Source organism: Cheilinus undulatus, linkage group 22 (assembly GCF_018320785.1).
Source record: "Cheilinus undulatus linkage group 22, ASM1832078v1, whole genome shotgun sequence".
Classification (NCBI taxonomy): Eukaryota; Metazoa; Chordata; class Actinopteri; order Labriformes; family Labridae; genus Cheilinus; species Cheilinus undulatus.
This window is the reverse complement of record NC_054886.1, coordinates 15,568,566-15,587,214: the sequence shown is the minus strand read 5'-3', so window position 1 is coordinate 15,587,214 and position 18,649 is coordinate 15,568,566. Positions and strand designations below refer to the sequence as shown.

The 18,649-nt window shown below is 37.0% G+C and overlaps 2 protein-coding genes across 4 annotated transcripts in view; one reads left to right on the top strand and one right to left on the bottom strand.

Annotated features, from left to right (window-relative positions):
* The first annotated feature begins 2,281 nt into the window (after positions 1–2,281).
* LOC121504236 (thioredoxin-like) lies at positions 2,282–10,050 on the top strand. Its single transcript, XM_041778929.1, has 5 exons — positions 2,282–2,404; positions 4,206–4,310; positions 4,638–4,697; positions 8,260–8,325; positions 9,791–10,050. Exons 1-5 carry the CDS (start codon positions 2,381–2,383, stop codon positions 9,851–9,853), a joined length of 318 nt encoding a protein of 105 aa, XP_041634863.1. The 5' UTR covers positions 2,282–2,380; the 3' UTR covers positions 9,854–10,050.
* Positions 10,051–10,166: 116 nt separating this feature from the next.
* The window catches only part of svep1 (sushi, von Willebrand factor type A, EGF and pentraxin domain containing 1), a 160,987-nt gene continuing 152,504 nt past the window's right edge, over positions 10,167–18,649 (bottom strand). For all 3 annotated transcript variants that reach the window (XM_041779332.1, XM_041779331.1, XM_041779333.1), the window contains 3 exons: positions 16,245–16,340; positions 13,242–13,335; positions 10,167–10,459 (listed from right to left, as the gene is read on the bottom strand). In XM_041779332.1, the coding sequence (XP_041635266.1) occupies positions 10,429–10,459; positions 13,242–13,335; positions 16,245–16,340 (221 nt within the window). In that variant the 3' untranslated portion in view covers positions 10,167–10,428. The remainder of the gene's footprint in view (positions 10,460–13,241; positions 13,336–16,244; positions 16,341–18,649) is intronic.

The window sequence follows — 18,649 nt, the reverse complement described above, 5'->3', positions numbered from 1 at the left end:
TTGAGGATTTACAACCATTTTAAAAATGAAGGGGATAAAAGGTCTGGTTATGAATTCAAGTGTTGATTTGGTTGGCAACTTCCTCATCAATCACATCAACTTTACACCCTCAGCAATTTAGGTGCTGTAATACCAGTCGAGAGAGACTTAAATATGAGTGATGAATCATTTATTTTAGAAGTTTGGGATAGAGAAATGTGAAATGTCTTTGGTGAATAAACTCTGATGTTATGTCTCCATGTATTGGAAGGAGTAGTGAGGCTGACAACAGGATAAGAAACCACCTTAAGCTGGGCATAGACTGTGTGACTCGAATTTCATGACTGAATCGGATGGAATTCGCACAGTGTATGCCCTCCTTTATGTAATGTAGGTGATGGCAGGGATGGAGAGACGTAGAATGAAATCGGGGAGGACTTCAGAAGAACCCAGACACTAATGAGATGGTTAAGAGATGTGATGAAGGTTTGCAGGATGATTTGAAGAGTGAACTTCTGACAACCTAGACTTGGACATTAATGAGATGCAATGGAGGTGACTGGGGTGGAGGAGGGCAGTAAGGTAACACTGAAACAACAGATTGTTAAGGAGAGAACTGATTTTAAAAATATGACTGCAGTAGAATGACTGGTCAAGAGAGGTCGTAGCAGAAAAGGATTGTCTGAAGAGAGAAAATGTCCACAACCAGCTTGTTACAAGAGCAGGAATGTGGGGAATGGGAGTGACATAAATAAGTGCTGATTAATGAATGAAAGCAAAAGTCATCCTGCTTAAACTTGCGCTGATCTCTAAACTCAAATGACAAAGAAACACACCATAGGGGTCTTTTCTCACAAATAGTTCATGCATACTTCACTGTCTTTCTGATGGACAGAAGACTGACATGGGGAAGTGCACGTCTTCCCTGTAGTCAGTGACTCTCCAGCAGTTTGGCAGGGTAGTGCCATCATAGCTGTACACAGTGGAGTTGACTCTGTTGATCCGTTGGTCAGCAAATGCCATGGCACAGATGTGGTCATCTTTGTCAGCCATCAGGGCATTAAGGTCCAACTCCTCTGGAAGAACTGGAGTCTGCATGGTAGGAGGAGGAAGGTTGGAGCCTGCAGGAGGCACCATCACACCAGCTGGTGCCTCCACTAAAGGAGGAGGGCTGTTCTCTCTTCGGCTCAGCTCATTTAAGGGTGTGGCCAAAAGGTGCGCCTTGTAGAAGGCTTTTACCTCAACTGGGGATTGTTATCAGGGATGGCCCCAATTGTAATGCTGTTCTTTTCAAAGTGTGAGCCTGCCAGGAGGAGCATTTCTCAGTCACACAAGCACAGAGAGATGTGATGAGTGCCCAGTGCAGAACTCAGACTGAGGCCAAATGACCTGTGTGTACCAAACCCCTACAGAAAGCCCCACCCAGTCTCTAGTTCTGCATGCTGGTTTGAGGTGGTTAAATAATAATGGTAATAATAATTACAGTAATTTTATAAAACCTTTACTCTCTTTCCATTCCCACTGCTTTCAGCAGCTCATAAAGAGCTTTATGTGTGTTTCTGCTTCCATTTACTACAAACTCAAACTGATCACGACAGCATAGCATAACAACACAATTTTGCCATTGGACTTAAAGTTTCCTTCAGTTCTGCACGATGCATCCATTTTTCAGAGCTTTGAAAAAAAGGTAGTGCTGCTCATGCCTGTACCAGTAGCAGTGATGCTGCTGGTACCTCACAGACAGCAGCTAGCATAATGCAAACTACACCCTTACCATCAGCAAACACTGCTTCTCCTTCCCCCTGTGCTGGCCCCCCAATGCAGCCTACTAAGCTAGGTCTACCCAGTGATTTAAAATGCAGTGCACCATCTCAGCCAATACTGGGTAGCTACCCAAAGCATGAATTTGGAGCAACATTGATTGGAACAGAACAGAATGGGAGCATGATGTATACGTATGCTGCCCCCTTCACATTTCTGCCTGCCCCCTCATGTATGCATGCCTAGAACCGGCCCTGGTAGTATCACGTGTTTAGTGTCTGTTTTAGCTGTTTTATTTTAATTATCTTGTTTTTTGATAAATATTTGTATTAATCTTATTTTTAAAAATGTGCTGACTGGTGCTTTTTATGCGTCTGTTGTCTTATCTTAATGACTTTGAGTTGTTGCTAACATATGCTACATAAATGTGCCTTTGCCTCACCTCAAAGGCATTTCTGTGTTCAGCTCTCCACGTTTATTTTGTAACAAGAGGCGGGAACTTCCGCTGCGGCTCGTCCTAGGATTGACTACCTTGACTCAACCACAATAAAAGCGCCATGTTCACTCAGAAGAAGAGAAGGGATTCCTACACTTGAGCGCTAAGTCACTCAGCACAAGGCAAGTTTCCTCCACAGTCATCATGGTCAAGAAAGTGAACACTAAGGCGAGTTTTGTGTCTTTTATTCTTCAGTATCTTTCGATTAGTCTTAGTTGAAGCTGCCATGTCTCACTAATGGATGCTTTTAAGTTGCCAACGTCCAGGTGTGCTTCTACAGGTGTGCCGAATAAACTGGTGATTGTGAGCAGATGTTGAGGGGTGTGGCTTGTATCTTCCAAATAACATAAAAAACTTGCGTACAGCGCTTTTTCCCTATAGAAATGATTTATTGCTACTTCCAGACATTAAAGTCTTAAGTAAGTGTTTTGGAGTCAGTTAGGAAGTCTGGAGCCTTAAACTTAGAGAAAGAAAACAAAGATGAATGCAGGTGCCTGTTTAAACAATGCAAACATAATTACTTATCAAAAAACTTAGTGTTTCAAGTAGAGCATTTTGTCCTGTATGGTTAAACTATGAATAAAATGGAAGTATAATAGAGTAGAAAGATGTGCTGACTGTGTTAAAAAGACAAATTTTAAAGCAGCTGGGTATGGTCAAAAATTAAGAATAAGAAAATGAAAAGTGTTTCACTGGCCTCACTCTTAATTGTAAGGGAATGATACCTCAAAAACTCCGTCTGGTGGAGTTTGTCAAATTCCAGTTAAACTACAACCCACTCTTCCGCATTTTTTTTTCTGTGCCAGCCCACAGAAAGCTCACAGAGGGTTGAGTCTAGAGAAGGGAGACGCCACATCTAAAGACATCCGAGATCACCTGCTACAAACATGCAGAAACGAACACGAAAGTAATGTGTGGCTATGGATTAAAATTATTTTTATACCGTAATGTTAGGGAAAGACACACAGGGTAACAGCATGTAGCTGCTGAACTGTGCTCAAACCACAGCCTATGCACGATGTGGTAAAATGTGCACTGATGAAATCTGAAATTAATTCTGTAATTTCAACACCAGGACCATCAGTATGACGCTGCAACAGTCTACAAGTCAACAATGTCATTGATTACTCAGAAACATGCCAAAACAGATCTCTGATAAAGTTTATAAGAAATTATGGAAAATAAATATCAGGGTCAGAAAAAATGCCAGATTATTGTACTATGGAAAGAATTAGGGCCTTTGAAAATGAAATTGAGATGGAAATCTTAATTCTTATTATGAGTAAAATGTCTGAATTCTGACTTCAAGGTAAGAATTCTAAAATCAAAGTGAGTATTCTGACTTTTATTTTAGAATTCTGAGATAAAAGTCATAGAAAGTCAGAAAAAAGTCTGCAAAATAAAACAGAATTATGAGAGAAAGTCAGAATTCTGAGATTAGTCCGTTTTCAGACTCTGGTTTCTGAATCCTGAGTTGTAAATCATAAAAAGTCAGAATGATGAGATTAAAGTCAGTGTTCTGATATGAAAGACAAAAGTCAAAAGAAATAAAGTCAGAATGGTGAGATTAGAGTCAGAATTATGAGATTGAAGTCAGATTTCTGAGATTAAAGTCAGAAACTGAGATCAAAGTAAGACTTTTGATAATAAAATCAGAGGAAAAAGTCAGAATTCTGAGATTAGAGTCCAGATTACACAATTTAAATCAGACTCCTGAGAATCAAGTCAGACTTCCGGGATTAAAGTCAGAATTTGAGATTAAAGTCATAACAAAATCTGAGAAAAAAGTCAGAATTCTGAGATTAACATCAGAAACTGTGGTTAAAGTCAGAATTTTGAGAGCAAAATCAGAGAAAAAAAGTCTCTTAGACAGGAGGACACATGGAGACCATCTTCTTATTAACATCAAACCACCCACAGTGGGTAAGAGCCCAGTTTAAGGCTTGTTCTGTTTTTCCATCCCATGTAGGAGGAGTTCGACAGCGTCCTAAGGGAAGCTGGAGACAAGGTGGTGGTGGTGGACTTTACAGCTGCATGGTGTGGCCCCTGTAGAATGATAGCCCCAAAGTTTGAGGTAAGTGGGTGAAAATTGCACTCAAGTCTTGTCCAAAAAAAAAAAAAAAAAAACCTTAAAAAAAACTTCAGTTCAAACTTTAGTAAACTCTTCCATTATTTTCATGAGGGACACACAATCTGACACAAAACCCCCTAATCTGGTAGCATTGGCTATGCAAATCTTTGAATAATAAAGCTGTTTTTTTCCTTTAATTACCATCATATTAGTGTCCTTTTTATTAGCCAAATAAAATGTAATGTATTGTATGTTATTTCTCATCCATAATGTGGCAGCAGTCGCCATGTTCAATCTTTCAGACTCAGTGATTGTTTTTTTCTCTTGCAGGAAGCGTCAGAAAAATACACAGATATGATTTTCATAAAAGTGGATGTTGATGAGTGTTCGGTAAGTGTATTGTAGTGATGCAGTGATTCCAGTATGGTACAGTGGTTATGTATACGGTGACCTTATGTCCTGGGACAGTCCAGTTTTCAGACTTAGAATCTATTAAATGCCAATAAGACCTGTTTTTGAACAACCCCTGCCCTGATTTTAGCCAATGGAAATAGGGAAATACCAAAACATTACAAAGAAAAAAGATACATTTAATAAAGCTGACTGGCCTGAGAGAGGTGTCACAGTGCAAGTCTACACAACCCCTTTTTATTTTCTACTGGTAATCTTTTTAAAGTTTTGTTTGATTTTGGAAGATGCTATTACATTTGCTGGGGCATTTTGTATGGTTTCAAAAAGTGCCCAGACAAAAAAAAAAAAAAAAAAAAAAAAAAATTCCAATGTAGCATGAGCACATACATGTAGGTTTGCTATAGAATCAATAGAAATTGCATTTTTTACAAAATAAAAAACATTCTCTGACAAAGTTGGCAATAAGGATAAAGAATTGATTTCTTAAGAAAAAAGATGAAAATTCACCTTCATGCATCCTTTTTTATTTTACACCCACTTGTGACCAAAATAAAGAAAATGGCTCATTTGGTGGAAAATAGTAAAAATTACAACTTTCGCAGAAATAGTTAGGAAAAAATCCCCAGCATTTATTGCATGTGTTTTTTAAGGTTCTAATTGCTGTATGGTAAAAAAAAAAAAAAAAAAAAATCATAATGGCAGTAGATGGGTCAAAAATGGACAAAAGGGACACAGATGTCAGGACACATTGCATTACAGGCATGTGGTGTGAGTTAAAACAGCATTTTTTGAAATGCCTGAAAATAAAGGTGAAACCAAGCTCTCTGCATGCTTTGATTAATATACTCTTTATACACTTATTTTTTATTAATTATTGGATTTGGATTGTGGCTCTTGCAAAGGTATATTTTTTTTAACAGTTTGGCTCTTTGGTTCGGCAGGGTTGGGTAACATGTCTTTAGCCTTGATATGAGCTTGAAATCACTAATGTTACCGAAGCAACATCATTCATCTTGTAAAGTTAACGTTCAGTTTACCCCTGTCAGGTGTGTAGAAAACTCAAAATGGAGGACCCAAAATGCAGATAAAAAGGATTTAATAAAACAAACTAAAGTCCAAGGAAAAGCAACTGAGGATCACAAGGAAAAAGCCATTAACCAAAACTTACTTAAAACAAAGTCCAACAAAAGCAAAATCCACAGGAAGCACGAGGAGAAAACACTGAGATGAACACGAGGAGTAACAGGCACAGAGAGACACAGAGACTAAATACACAGGGAGTGATTAGACAAAGAGAAACAGGTGAGGATAACAAGACACAGGTGAAACTAGTGAGGGTAATCACAAAGGAGGGAAACTGGAATCAAACACAAGGGAAGGCAACTACAAAATGAAACAGGAAACATGGAACACTCTACAATACACAAGAACACGGGACCAGGAGAAGAATCAACCATGAGACACTAGGAGGGAGCAAGGAAGCAAATACAAACACAGGGAGCAAAATTAACATGAAACACAAGGAGTAAAACTAAACATGAAGCACAGGGAGTAAAAACTAAACATGAAACAGGGAATTAACTAAACATAAAGCACAGGGAATTACTAAACATGAAACACAGGGAATAAACTGAACACTAGAACTTGAAATTATACAGAACAAAATACACAGAAACACAAGGGCTAAAGATAACATCAAGGAAACTAACTAAACACACAGAATCATGACAACCCCATTCCAAAAAAAAAAGTTTTATAATGTTAGGCATGCATCGACTACCTCTGCTATGAAATGTGAGCTAGGTAGCTGGTAACGTAATAATCTTAAGAAACAATTGACTTATCTTCTTAATAGTCTGCTCAACTTTAAAAATCTGTAAGCTGTATCCCTGCTTAACTTAGTTCTTTGTAACTCCATCGGTGGTTTTAACTTTAATTTCTTTAGAAATGCCACATTTCCTGATGTGGGTGTGCACAGAAACAGCCCTGGAACAAAATAAAAACCACAGACATTTTATCATGGTTGTTCATCATTAATTTAACTTGGTTTTAAGGATGTATGATGTTGACAGCTGCTTCTCTGACCTCGTTTTATACCACAGCTTTTTTTAGTAGAGTAACACAGGAGTGCAGGTCGTTACATTACTAATCACTGCAGAGTTTGGCTCACTTAAACCGAGTCGATCCATTCCAGCACACCCTATGTGCAAAGGTTCCTGACAGGCTAACAGAGATGCTCTATAAAGAGAGCACACTCCTCTTGTGTCGCAGTTATTACAGACATCAGACCTGGAGAGGAGAGAACAGGTTTTACCGGTTTACCGTGTTATGTTAATCACACTGACAGGAGCAGGTGACCTTCGGTTAGTTACCTGACTAGTCTTTATTGACAGAGTGATGCATGCTGAGACAGGACTCAAACTGAGCAGTTGCCTGCCACATATCACTCTGTTATACTACTTTTATTCTCCTGCTGCTGTGGCTGGTAGTTTGAGCTGTCACTGGTATCGTTTATTAAACACAATGCATGTGTTTTAACTGGTGACTACTGTGTTGCAAAATCCAGAATCATTCCCTGTCAGAAAATACACTGGTGACTTGTGGTACTGATACCAGTTTACTGCTGGCCACTAAATGCAATCCAAACACAAGGATCCAGCCACACAAGGTATAAAGCAGCAAGCATGACTAAGATGACCAAAAATATAGAAGTTTATTAGTAATGAAGAGGTAGAAACAATTGAAAGAGATAGAAGTAAATAAACCCGGGGCTGGAGGGGAGGTTGAGGGCAGCCAGAGTCACGCTAGACACATCAACACCAGTGTTGATTTCATTGTCTAAAACTAAGACCAAAAATGTTCATTAACTGCTTTTTTCCCCACAAGAAAGTCTAGACTGAGTAACCAAAAATAGATATTGGAGCCTAAAACTGACAGAAAAGTAAGCTTAGTTTTTGTCAAATGGACACAAAAAAAGAAAAGAAAATGTAATTAAGTTTTTGTCAGACTTCCAAAATCTATGATGTTTCTTCACTGTGGATGAAGTGGTGGACTTGATATATGCAAAGACATCCAGAGCATAACAGGGGTTGTTTCAATTCTCCTCTCCTTCTGATGATGCTCTTAGGCAGCCTAAAACTTCAGCACAACACTGAGGGTAAAAAGATGTTAAATGAAATGGACAATAGAGCGTAGAAAAACAGATAATGAATAAAAGCACAACTGAGATCAATTAAGCAGTATTAAAAGCAATAAAATACAATAAATGCATTAACATGGATATTAGGGATATAAAGTAATTATTAATAATTAGAAGAAAAAAGATACAGTTAATGGCTGACATATGTAAAAGGAAATGAGATAAGTGAGTCTATTAAAGTGTGATGTCAGCAAATTTATTCTCCTACAATAAAGAGAGAAACCTGTCAGCCTAACTCTTTCTACTGGAGGCTTTTTACAAGTGTTTGATTTGTGCTTGTACACCATCTCAGTCATAATGGTCCATCAATCTAACCGTTGTTATCCTATTTATCACTTTAAGGATGTGGCTGCAGAATGCAAAATCAGCTGCATGCCCACATTCGTGTTCTTCAAGAATGGCAAAGAGGTAAGCATAGTACTCATATATCAAACATTATCATTTATATAGAGTCCCGTGTCTCTTTTTAGTTCACTTTTAGTATCCAACAACTTGTTAAATTGTCTATTCAGCTTTATAGTGCTTGATAATCTTCACAGTCTAATTGTTACCTTTGTGAGCTGTTTGATTGAAGATCACAGCTTCTGGGCTAAAATCTAGACTGTTCATAAATTTTCACTTAGATATTTTTTACAGTGCTCCTTGCTGGTGGTAGATGTTTTTCTTAATTCAAATTTAAATTCATCCAAGTAAAAAGCTACAACTCAAGTCTAACCCATTTAGACCTAAGGCCAACTAAAAAAAAAATCCCCTCTCAAACCCCGGTCAGTCTCTGACGGCCACTGTCACTGACCGTTATTCTGAGACGCTGTTTATTTCAGAACAGAACAGAAGTGCCATAATCTGCCAGTGAATGTATTTTTGGTTTTGAATTATTCTTTTATTCAGGCTTTGCAGTTCAGGTTCTTAACTTTTAAATTTTGATATTCTTACCGTTACCTAAACCCTTATCATAACCTTAAACAGAAGTTTGATAAGATTTTACTTTGAAAGTTGTAGCGTGTATTTCTTTTCCTAAATAGACAGAGTCTCAGATGAACAGTCTGTGAGGAGACAGAGATGTCTTCAGCCAGACCGCTGGTTTGTAAATAACCTCCAAAAACCTGAGGGATTTCTGAGAAACTGCCCAGTTGCAGTGCATTTCCATGAAATATGTTGCGTTAAGCATAAACTGTCTGACGTGACGTCAGATAAATGGAAAAAATTGGACGGGACATAATTAGATTTTTATCGTAATTTTAATTGAGAAAAACTACCACATGCAGAGACCACTGTGAAAACCTCAGAGAAAGTTTATGATGCTCCTGGCGGGATGATATCTGACATTTGTGATATTTTGGTTGTATGACTGCACACACTTCATGGTGAGAGCAGAGCCACGAGCAGAATCCTCACCTTTGAGGCATTTTTCTTTTGTAAACTGTCAGAAAACATCCTAAATCACCACGACAACGGCAGGAATAACTTTCTAGTGCCCCTCTCCATAATAAAGGAAATAAACAAGCAAGAAAAATTCCCACTCACAGACTTCCAGCTGACATGTTTTTGTCAGTCCGTCTAGACTCATAAAGTGCAAGCACATAAATCATGCACAATGGTCGTGCATCATAAGCACTTTAGTCACACAGGATGAGCTGACTTTCCTCCACTACTGTCAAGGAGTCAGCCTGAATTCACAGTGTATACTGGGCTTAACTTTTGCATGGGATGCAACATAAGAGTGGAGGTTTAAATCTGCACAGCAAAAACAGTGAACTAAAAAGAGACACTGGTACACTGAGTCACATTCAAAAGGCTGCTCTATTCTCAGGAAGTACAAAAACTGTCATTTTATTTGTAATCATATTATTTTTTTTTTTATATTGTTTTTCAGGTCAACAGGTTCTCTGGTGCTGATGAGGGCAATCTGTTGAAAGCAATTGAAAAAAACAGATAATGAAAACCATAATTTCTCCCTGTATGTGCTGAAGAAATTCCGGTTTCCTTTTATGTACAACAAAAACAAGCCCTCCTTTTCACACCTGAAAACCTTTTTAATTCAGTTTCATATGGGAGAAAGATCAGCTTTCCTCTTGATTAACTCCAGAACTTTCTTGTTACATTGTGTCCAACAAGTTGGATTTAATAAATGATGAGTTTCTGAAAAGTTGTCTCACGTATTTTTTCTTTAAATTGCAATATTTGTGACTTTTACCCAAGCGGTGCTGTTCTTCAAGAGCGAATAACCCAACCAGAAGAAAAGGTTTAATGGTATTTTATGCTTTAATAAAAATGTGAGAATAGTTTACACATATACATCGCACAATCACATCAACAGTTTTTGCACATCGTACAAGTATATAGCAGCATACCTTTAATACTGTTTGAGTCTCTATATGAAAAAATACAGCTTTATTTTACAAACGGGTTCTTGCTTTGCCTTTTGCAGAGAGATGAGAATGAATGGTTTACAAAGTGAGTCAGTTAAATATACAAGATTTCCCTTCATGAGACGATTCACGTGGAGATGGTTCAGAAGTGATAGTATCCTGATTTCCTTTTCCTGTGAAAAGAAGAATAAAGGGAAACGTCATGTGTTAAATTATGGCTCTTTAAAGCCCCTGTAAAGTGAAACACATTGGGTCTAAACACTCGAGATAGGTTGGAATAAGATTGCTGTTAACATGAGATCTATGTGGGACTGAATTTGGTATTTTGACTGTTAAAAGGGTTTTTACCTCTTGTGGCTAGGTTTAATTTGGGCAGGGTAAATATAGCACCCCATGATGTAACCAGGCCCTATGGAATAACCCCACCCCCGTAATGCTACAACGATATATAATCAGTGAGCAGCTTATCTTAGTACGGTCTGTTGTTAGCCAATGTCACTGCCTTCACTGAAAGTTAACAGTCAGCTAAATGATGTGTCTTTAATTCATTGTGAGGTAAATCTGCCAACTCTATCAGCCAGCGTGGTCTACAGATCATTTAAAGCAGGGGAGTCAAACTCGATCACAGCAGGGGCCAGATTCTGAATTTAGGTCCAACCTGAGAGCCTAACAGGGTCCACATTTAACAAAAAACTGTCAACCTCATTTTCACCAGTTATAAATTATGCAGGAAAACTAACTTAGCACTGATGATAAATGATTTTGAGATTAACCAAGTCAAAATGATACAATTAAAAGTTCAAAATCTGAGATAAAAAAATTCCAACTTATTACTTCTAAAGGTCAAAACAACATTTAAAGTTGAATTAATGTTTTCAAAGGCAAAATATGAGATAAAATTCAAAATCATGAGTTTTAGAGGTCAATATATGAAATAAAATTTAAAATCATGAGTTTTATAGGTCAAAATATGAGATCAAATTTGTAATTGTGGGGTCAAAACATCAATATATGAGCTAAAATTCAAAATTATGTTTTTTTAAAAGGTTAAAATATGAGATAAAATTCAAAATCATGGGTTTAAAACATCAAACTATGATATAAAATTCACAATTGTTGGTTATAAGGTCAAAACATGAGAAAAAAAATCACAATCATGGGTTTAAAAAGTCAATACATTAGATAAATTTTTAAATTATTCATATAAAAAGGTCAAAATTTGAGATGAAATTTGAAACCATGAGTTTTGTAGGTCAAAATATGAAATAATACAAAATATATATAATATAATTTTAAAATAATTAGTTTTAGAGGTCAAATATGGGATTAAAAGTCAAAATAAAAAGTTTGTCATGATTGTGAGTTGCAAATTTAAATTATGAAATGAAAACACAAATGAATATCTTTCCCCACATTCCTGAATTTATATTTAACCATTCACTCTTTACCATTTTTTAAATATTTTAAATCATCAAAGTTAAGTTTACATTTTTAGATTGGAAGAAATCTGCAGACTTCATACCAGTGGGACAGTTATAATAAAAATATGATATGATCTTGCAGGCCGGGTTTAACTATACCACAGGCTGGATTTGGCCCGCAGGCCTTGAGGTTGACACCCCTAATTTATAGCATCATGACGGGTGATTTGAGCCTTGAAGACTTCTGCCTTTGTTCTGGCACAGAGCCGGGTAACTGTTCTGGCCATAGTTCACTGTAAGGTCAGGGGGGAGTCTAATGCTGGAATATTTGTCTGTTTTTCAATTGAACCAGGCACAGTACGAACATTTTACCTGTTGAAGGTGATAGAGGACGACTGTGGCTTTGTTTCTCTTGAAGCAACAACAGTTTAATCTCTCCTGTCAGAGTCGCTAAGCTAAAGTTTAGCAAAGTATCTGATGACAGACCCATTCTATGAAACGTAGGCTACAATGCACTAGCTTCAGCATTGTCTGCAGAGGACCACAGATTTGGAATGAGCTTACAGAGGAACTGAAAATGTCACATGCCATATCCGCCTTTAAGAAATATCTAAAAAAGCAACGTCTATCATTGTATGTCTAATCTACTGCTTATATGAACATTCTTGTCTTTGAAAATCACCTGTCATATTATTCCACCTATTCATCTCTCTAGACGTGTGCATATCTGTTACTGTACATCTGTATGAACCAACAAACCTAATCCAACCAGATCACTGGGACTGTGCTTTTTTTTTTGTTTGTTTTGTTTTGTTTTGTTTCGTTTTGTATGTCTACCTTATGTCTGTTATACATTGTTAAATTTTACACATATTTGTTATTTGTTATCCGTAGAAGATCAGGCCCCCTTTTAAAAGCTTTAGATAGCTTCCTTGGAGCGAGCCCTTTTCACACAACTATACAATTACTGCAAATGTAGATCGTTTAATCGTTGCTTGTGTGCAAAATAAACCTGTTGAACCTGAACCTGAACCTATTCCTGCCAAGTCTGTCTCAATAAAAGTTCATCACACACTGGCCTGTCATACAACAAACCTAAATAACAGATTTTTATGACTTTACAGGAACTTTAAAGAAGAGCAACAGCAACAATCAAAGCAATCATTAAAGTGACCATTATATAATTAGTATGCCTTTAAATATGACTCCAAATAAATAAATGTATTTACTGCTGGGAATCTTGACTAATTTGTCCTGTTAGATGAGTACTGTAAAGTGCTCTTGCGCTATTCACATGAATGCAGAGCATGTTTCTAGGTAGAAAAGAGTTTTATTCTATGAAAAATGCACAGAAGTTTTAGTATGTATGTACGTCTGTACCAGTTGATGCAAATTTAAAACACTAAGCTTGATCTATATGCAGCTTTTAATATTCATCATCAAATAGAGCAATGATTTCCATCTTTTACATCCACATTAATAAGAATTATGTCTATTAACTGAAACATAAAATGCAATCTCTATGTCTTTTCACCTGGAGCAATCGTGTCCGCTCCACCCTGCACTGCAGTGACATCTGTTCGGCCTGATGCAGCGGCCTCCATTCAGACAAGGCGAGGCACACACAGCTGAGGATATCATACACAAACACAGAGTCATGAATCATTATCAGAGTGATCGTTAATCCTGTAAACACATTCAAGAGATTCTCTCAGGAAGACAATCATATTCTTGAAGATTGTGGCTTGGAGTTTTTTTAGATTGTTGTATGAAAGCTCCACACAACACAATCAAAACCTCAGATTTCCACTTTGACACACACATACAACACTTGTTCAAAAGAACATTAAAACCCTCTGAAGGACCCATGTGCCATCTGGGAAACGTTACAGGATAATAAAAACATAAATAAACAGACTGGAGAACACATCCTGCCCCAGTGATGGTGTGCCATTCCATCAGTCAGTGCAGTCTAGTTACATTACAACGTCATCATCACAGGACACGCTGTTAATGTTTTTTTACACTTTCAGCGTTGAAATGCGTATTTGTTGTTGTCTTGCCTTGATACCTTTTAATTTGTTTATTTACATGTTGACTGACAAACACCAGCTCCAAAAAGGTTGGGACAGCATATAAAATGTGAATAAGAAAGCCAATGCTGTGAATTGAAAGTCTTTTTCAACCCACATTCAATTGAATACAATAAAGACAAGATGTTCAATGCACTTTATGATTTTGGAAATATACACACATTCTGAATTTAATGCCTGCAATTCATGCCAAAAAAGCTAGGACAGGAGCATGTTTACCCCTGTGTTACATCACCTTTTCTTCTGACAACACTGTCTGGGGACTTAATGCACTAATTGAAAGTGGATTGTTTTTTCCATTCTTCCTTGATGTACACATTAAGTTGCTCAACATTGTGGGGTGTCCTTCACTATATTTAGTGCTTAATAATGTGTAGTACATTTTCAATGAGAGACAGGTCTGTACTGCCTTCAGGTAGGAATTATAACCTCACTCTTGTACTGTGAAGTCATGCTATTATAGTGTCACAACCCTTTGGTTATTGGGGTTTGTATATTGATAATTTTGCCCCAAGGGCAAATTGCAATCTCCTTACATGCAGACCTCTATAATAGCAATAAAATTCTTCTTCCAATATTCTGCTCATTAGCCTTTATGAGGTTGTCCAGTCATGTTCTCCAAACATTTGTTTGAATAATTTAGCATTTGAGAAACAACCGATGCCAGATAGCATGATTTACCCACTGACTATATCTGGAAGATTCCACAGAGAAGAGTCTATTTTGGTGAAAGTGCCCTTTAAAAGAGGCTGATACATCTCCTTTAGCTCTGAGCTCTCAGAGCACAAAAGCTGCTGTCACACACTGACATGACACAGATGGTTAAGTGCTCCCCCTCTCTCTCTCCTCATGATGCAATCAACCATTATCTCCCCTCATTAACACGATCATTGATAAAGAAACCCACTGAGAAGACACTGTAGTTACACAATCAGGAAAATTTAAGGTACAAGAACAACATGAATAGTAGGAGTAGATATACTTTAGGATATATGGCTGTTACAGCAAGCCACTAGAGAGGGCAAAGGTCATCAAGCACAAAATGTGAGAGAAAGAAATACTGAAAGCTGTTAAATATAAAAAGAAAAATAATATTTATAAGTACATACACAAAGTGCACACTTTTTCCTAATGTTTCTCCTTGATTTAGCTGGAAACCATCCCTGAACACTGGTTTAACAGAAAAATGTATCAAATCATCTGACCTTCCCTTTCAATCAGGAGTAGCAAGATGACTTTGCTACAGTGCCTTGGATGTTTTACCCTTTTATTTATTTATTTTCATAAACCAGTCATGGCTTGGGTTTTTTTTTTTTTTTTTTTTGACAAGAACTTTTTCAATAAAACCCTCTTTGATGTAAAACTGAAAACAGATGTAAAGAAAACAGATTTATGCAAAGCAATGCTAATTAAATGAAAATATTTAAGGTATTCAGTATATATAAGTATATGTAAGTGTATATTAAGTATTATTTTAAAGGTTTTTGTTCTGTGATGAGGCCCTAAGCAGATATACAACTGTTACTTTTTTCTTGATAATAAGTAACTGCTGGTTGTTTTCATGAGATCAGGACTTTTTTTTTTAATCTTGTATCCCTGGTTAAAAAAACTGCAAACCCAAAATAAATAGAATTAACTGACCACATTGGTAATAGCAGCACTGTATGCTGTAGTCTGGCCTTTCACCATGACCTTTTCTTTCTTTTTTCATTTTAGTTTACCAGGATTTTGTCAGAAGATGACTTTTTATTGTTTGTTTCATTTTGTCATGACAAGAAAATAAGACAAGGTCTGGAGAAAACAACAAACATTTTCCATCACGTCTCATGAAGGGTTAATTGCTCAAGTAAAAATCAAAAGTTCAATCAAAAAATTTAAACTGCAATTGTCCTTCAAAAAAGCAATCCAAGGCACATTTCAGGATTTGTTTACAATTAAAATGTCTTTATTTTACATTGCAAAATATATCGAAAAATAGCCAATAATTTTATCACATGGATGCATGTCTCATTTGGGCCCCCATAGTTTTGCATTTATGTAAATGTGACTTTTGTGTTATAATCACCACATAGGTTTGTTTACATATTTGTTCTAACTGCTGTCAGTTCTTAAGATTCTCACTCTTGGGAAAATTATATTTTTAAATCTACACATTCATAAACATGTCTAATTTTTGTGCTAAATGTGTCAGAATAATTGAAAATTATCCTTTATTCTAGGTTACAGATGCTATATCTACATCTTAATTCAAATCTACTTTGTCAACATATAATGAATGATTAATTTAACACAAAGACTGGAAACATGTTTGGCGTCACTCAGCTCCCTTGTGTAAGTGACGTCTGAGTGCAAACACAGGTGAAACCCTTCCTCAGCAGGATTCAGGCTGTACAGGTTTACTCATGTGTACCAGCCTCAGTACATGAATGTATCTATGAACTCACCACTGTGACAGCGGGTCCCCGTCCACCCTGTGGGACACTCGCACTGGTAGGGTGCCACACAACGCCCGCCATTCAGGCACGGCAGGATGCAGATCGCTGTTATTAATGAGAGGGAGAAAGAGAGGAGTGTAAACAGGAAACCATTTCAGGTCATCTGTCGTCTAACAGTTTGTTAAACCCTCTGATATTTTATTCCATTTTGACATTTAAAAACTTTATGACTGTAAAGGCATGTTTTTGTGCTGCAGAAGAAGGGACGTTTTAAGGTTCTATAGTGACAATGATTATAAAATGTATGAAATTGAGTATGCAGAATCCTCTGGGAAACATGAAGCTCATTTTTTCAGTTAAATGTTTCATAACTTTTAGCTGGATGGTAAATATTGCATCAGATTCTCATTAACAACCCAAACCTTTCCTTTCATGCTAGTACAAGTTTATGGTTTAGGGGCAAGTTTCACAACTATAAATTGTGGGTGGATGATAAATTTTGCTTCAGACATTCATGATCCCAAGAGGATGAATCCTACTGACCTTGGTTAATCCTTTATGTGAGCAGGTTAAAGTTTCAAAACAGAGAAACATCTCAACATCTAATGGATAAATAAACACAAAGGGGCAGATCCACAAAGAATTTTTTTCTAAAGGGTTTTTGTGCAGCTAAGCTATGAAAAGGACAAAAAAGGTTGCATCTTATCCACAGAGCATGTGCAAAGGGGAAATCAACACCAACTGCACACAAATACATGCAAACCTACTCAGCTGAGCAGGCAGCACTCTGTCCCATTTACATATATGGAAATTAAAAGGAGGAAGATGAATACTCTTGCTTCCCCTCTTCTTACAGCAGTCAGTCATTACCGTGTATCCCTAGATAAACTTTTTGATCAGCAACAATGCACTTTGGAACCGGTAGGAACTCGGCATGAGCCACTTTAGAATAAAACATATGGTTAAAATGATAACAATCTTTAGTGAAATATGTCTTCCTCTGTTGCTATGTCTATCATCTCCTATCAAAAAGCAGTGTGTGAATGACACGTTGAAATGTTTTGGTTTTCAGTACTACAACAGTCCAAGATATTCAGTCCTGCTGTCAGACAGAGCAGGTTTCTTAGATTTGTATTTTTTATTTTGATTATTCTTTTGAAAGGGAGAGAGCGAGCGCATGAGGATGTTGGAGGGATTGTCTTAATGCATAGCGACTGGGAGAAAAAAAACACAACACGGATCCTAAAATAATTTGCTCTACCTGTTAAAGACTGTTAAGAACATTGTAGTGACTAAGAAAAGATGGATGGTGTTTCACAAAGCGTACACTCCTTATTTTCCGTATTAAATAAATGTCGCCTTATTGCGCTGTTAATTATCATAAATCATGTCTGTCTGAACTTTTTCTGTAAAGTTTTTAGTGTGTTTCAGTTTGGGTTGCTGCTAAGAGTAAAAAAATTCTTACTGTTCAAATTAGTTAACTGAGAAAATATTGATTTACGCAGCAGGAAGTGTTCTCTCTTCTCTCAGCGATAACTTACCAATGATTGATTTTCAAACGTCTTATTTTTCATGAATTATGTCTTTTATGTGATATTGTAACAACAGCATTGGCACCACTGATGATCAGTGCATTTTCCCTTTGAATCCAGTCTCTGAGTCACACATGAGGCCTCTCATGTGCCAACAGGTGTGTGTTTTGCTGCATGTCTCAGCATGAACAAGTTCTCTCTGAAAATATTATTCCTCCTTTTTTTAATTCTATCTCACTCTGTTATTGTGGTGTTGGTGAAGTGCAAAGTCATCAATGTGCCACTCGGCCATTGGAAAAAGACGCGCTCAGTGCGCGCAGCTGTGGAGGTTTTAGCATCGGCATTTCATCACCGCTAATTCTTAAGTGGATTAGTTGCATAACAGGAGCTATTCAGTTACGTTAAAGTCAACACTAGTAGAGCAAAGAAAAAACAATCTTAGAGGATCTGCCCCGAAAAACTTTCTAAAGTTAGTCACGATCCCAAGAGGATGAACCATACTTTGGTTAACCCCCTTCCTTGAACAGTCAAAGTTTCACATGTCTGAGAAATGTCTCAAACATTTCATGGATAGATTAGCACAAAGTTTCAATAGTTATTTGTAATCCCCTGAGGAGAAATATTCTTTGGTTATTTCAGCAGTTATATTTCCAAAAAAGGGGATAAACCATGCTTCAGTTGACCCCCTTACAAAGTTCCAAATGTCTATAAGGATATCACACCTTCTCATCCTGGACAGATGAGCACAAAGTTTTCCACAGTTATTCAACCCCAGAGGCTTGTTGATATTGACTTTAACTATCTCAGGTCAGAGTTTCCAAAGATCCTAGCACTTCAGTCATACTTCAACAAATTCTAGATCAAAACATTCAGCAAAATTCA

Bases quoted from the DNA above. Each gene is read 5' to 3' on its own strand.
- LOC121504236 (XM_041778929.1), top strand. From the start codon at position 2,381: ATGGTCAAGAAAGTGAACACTAAG. The intron at 2,405-4,205 runs GCGAGTTTTGTG...CATCCCATGTAG, and splicing joins TCAAGAAAGTGAACACTAAG to GAGGAGTTCGACAGCGTCCT. The intron at 8,326-9,790 runs GTAAGCATAGTA...ATTGTTTTTCAG, and splicing joins TCTTCAAGAATGGCAAAGAG to GTCAACAGGTTCTCTGGTGC.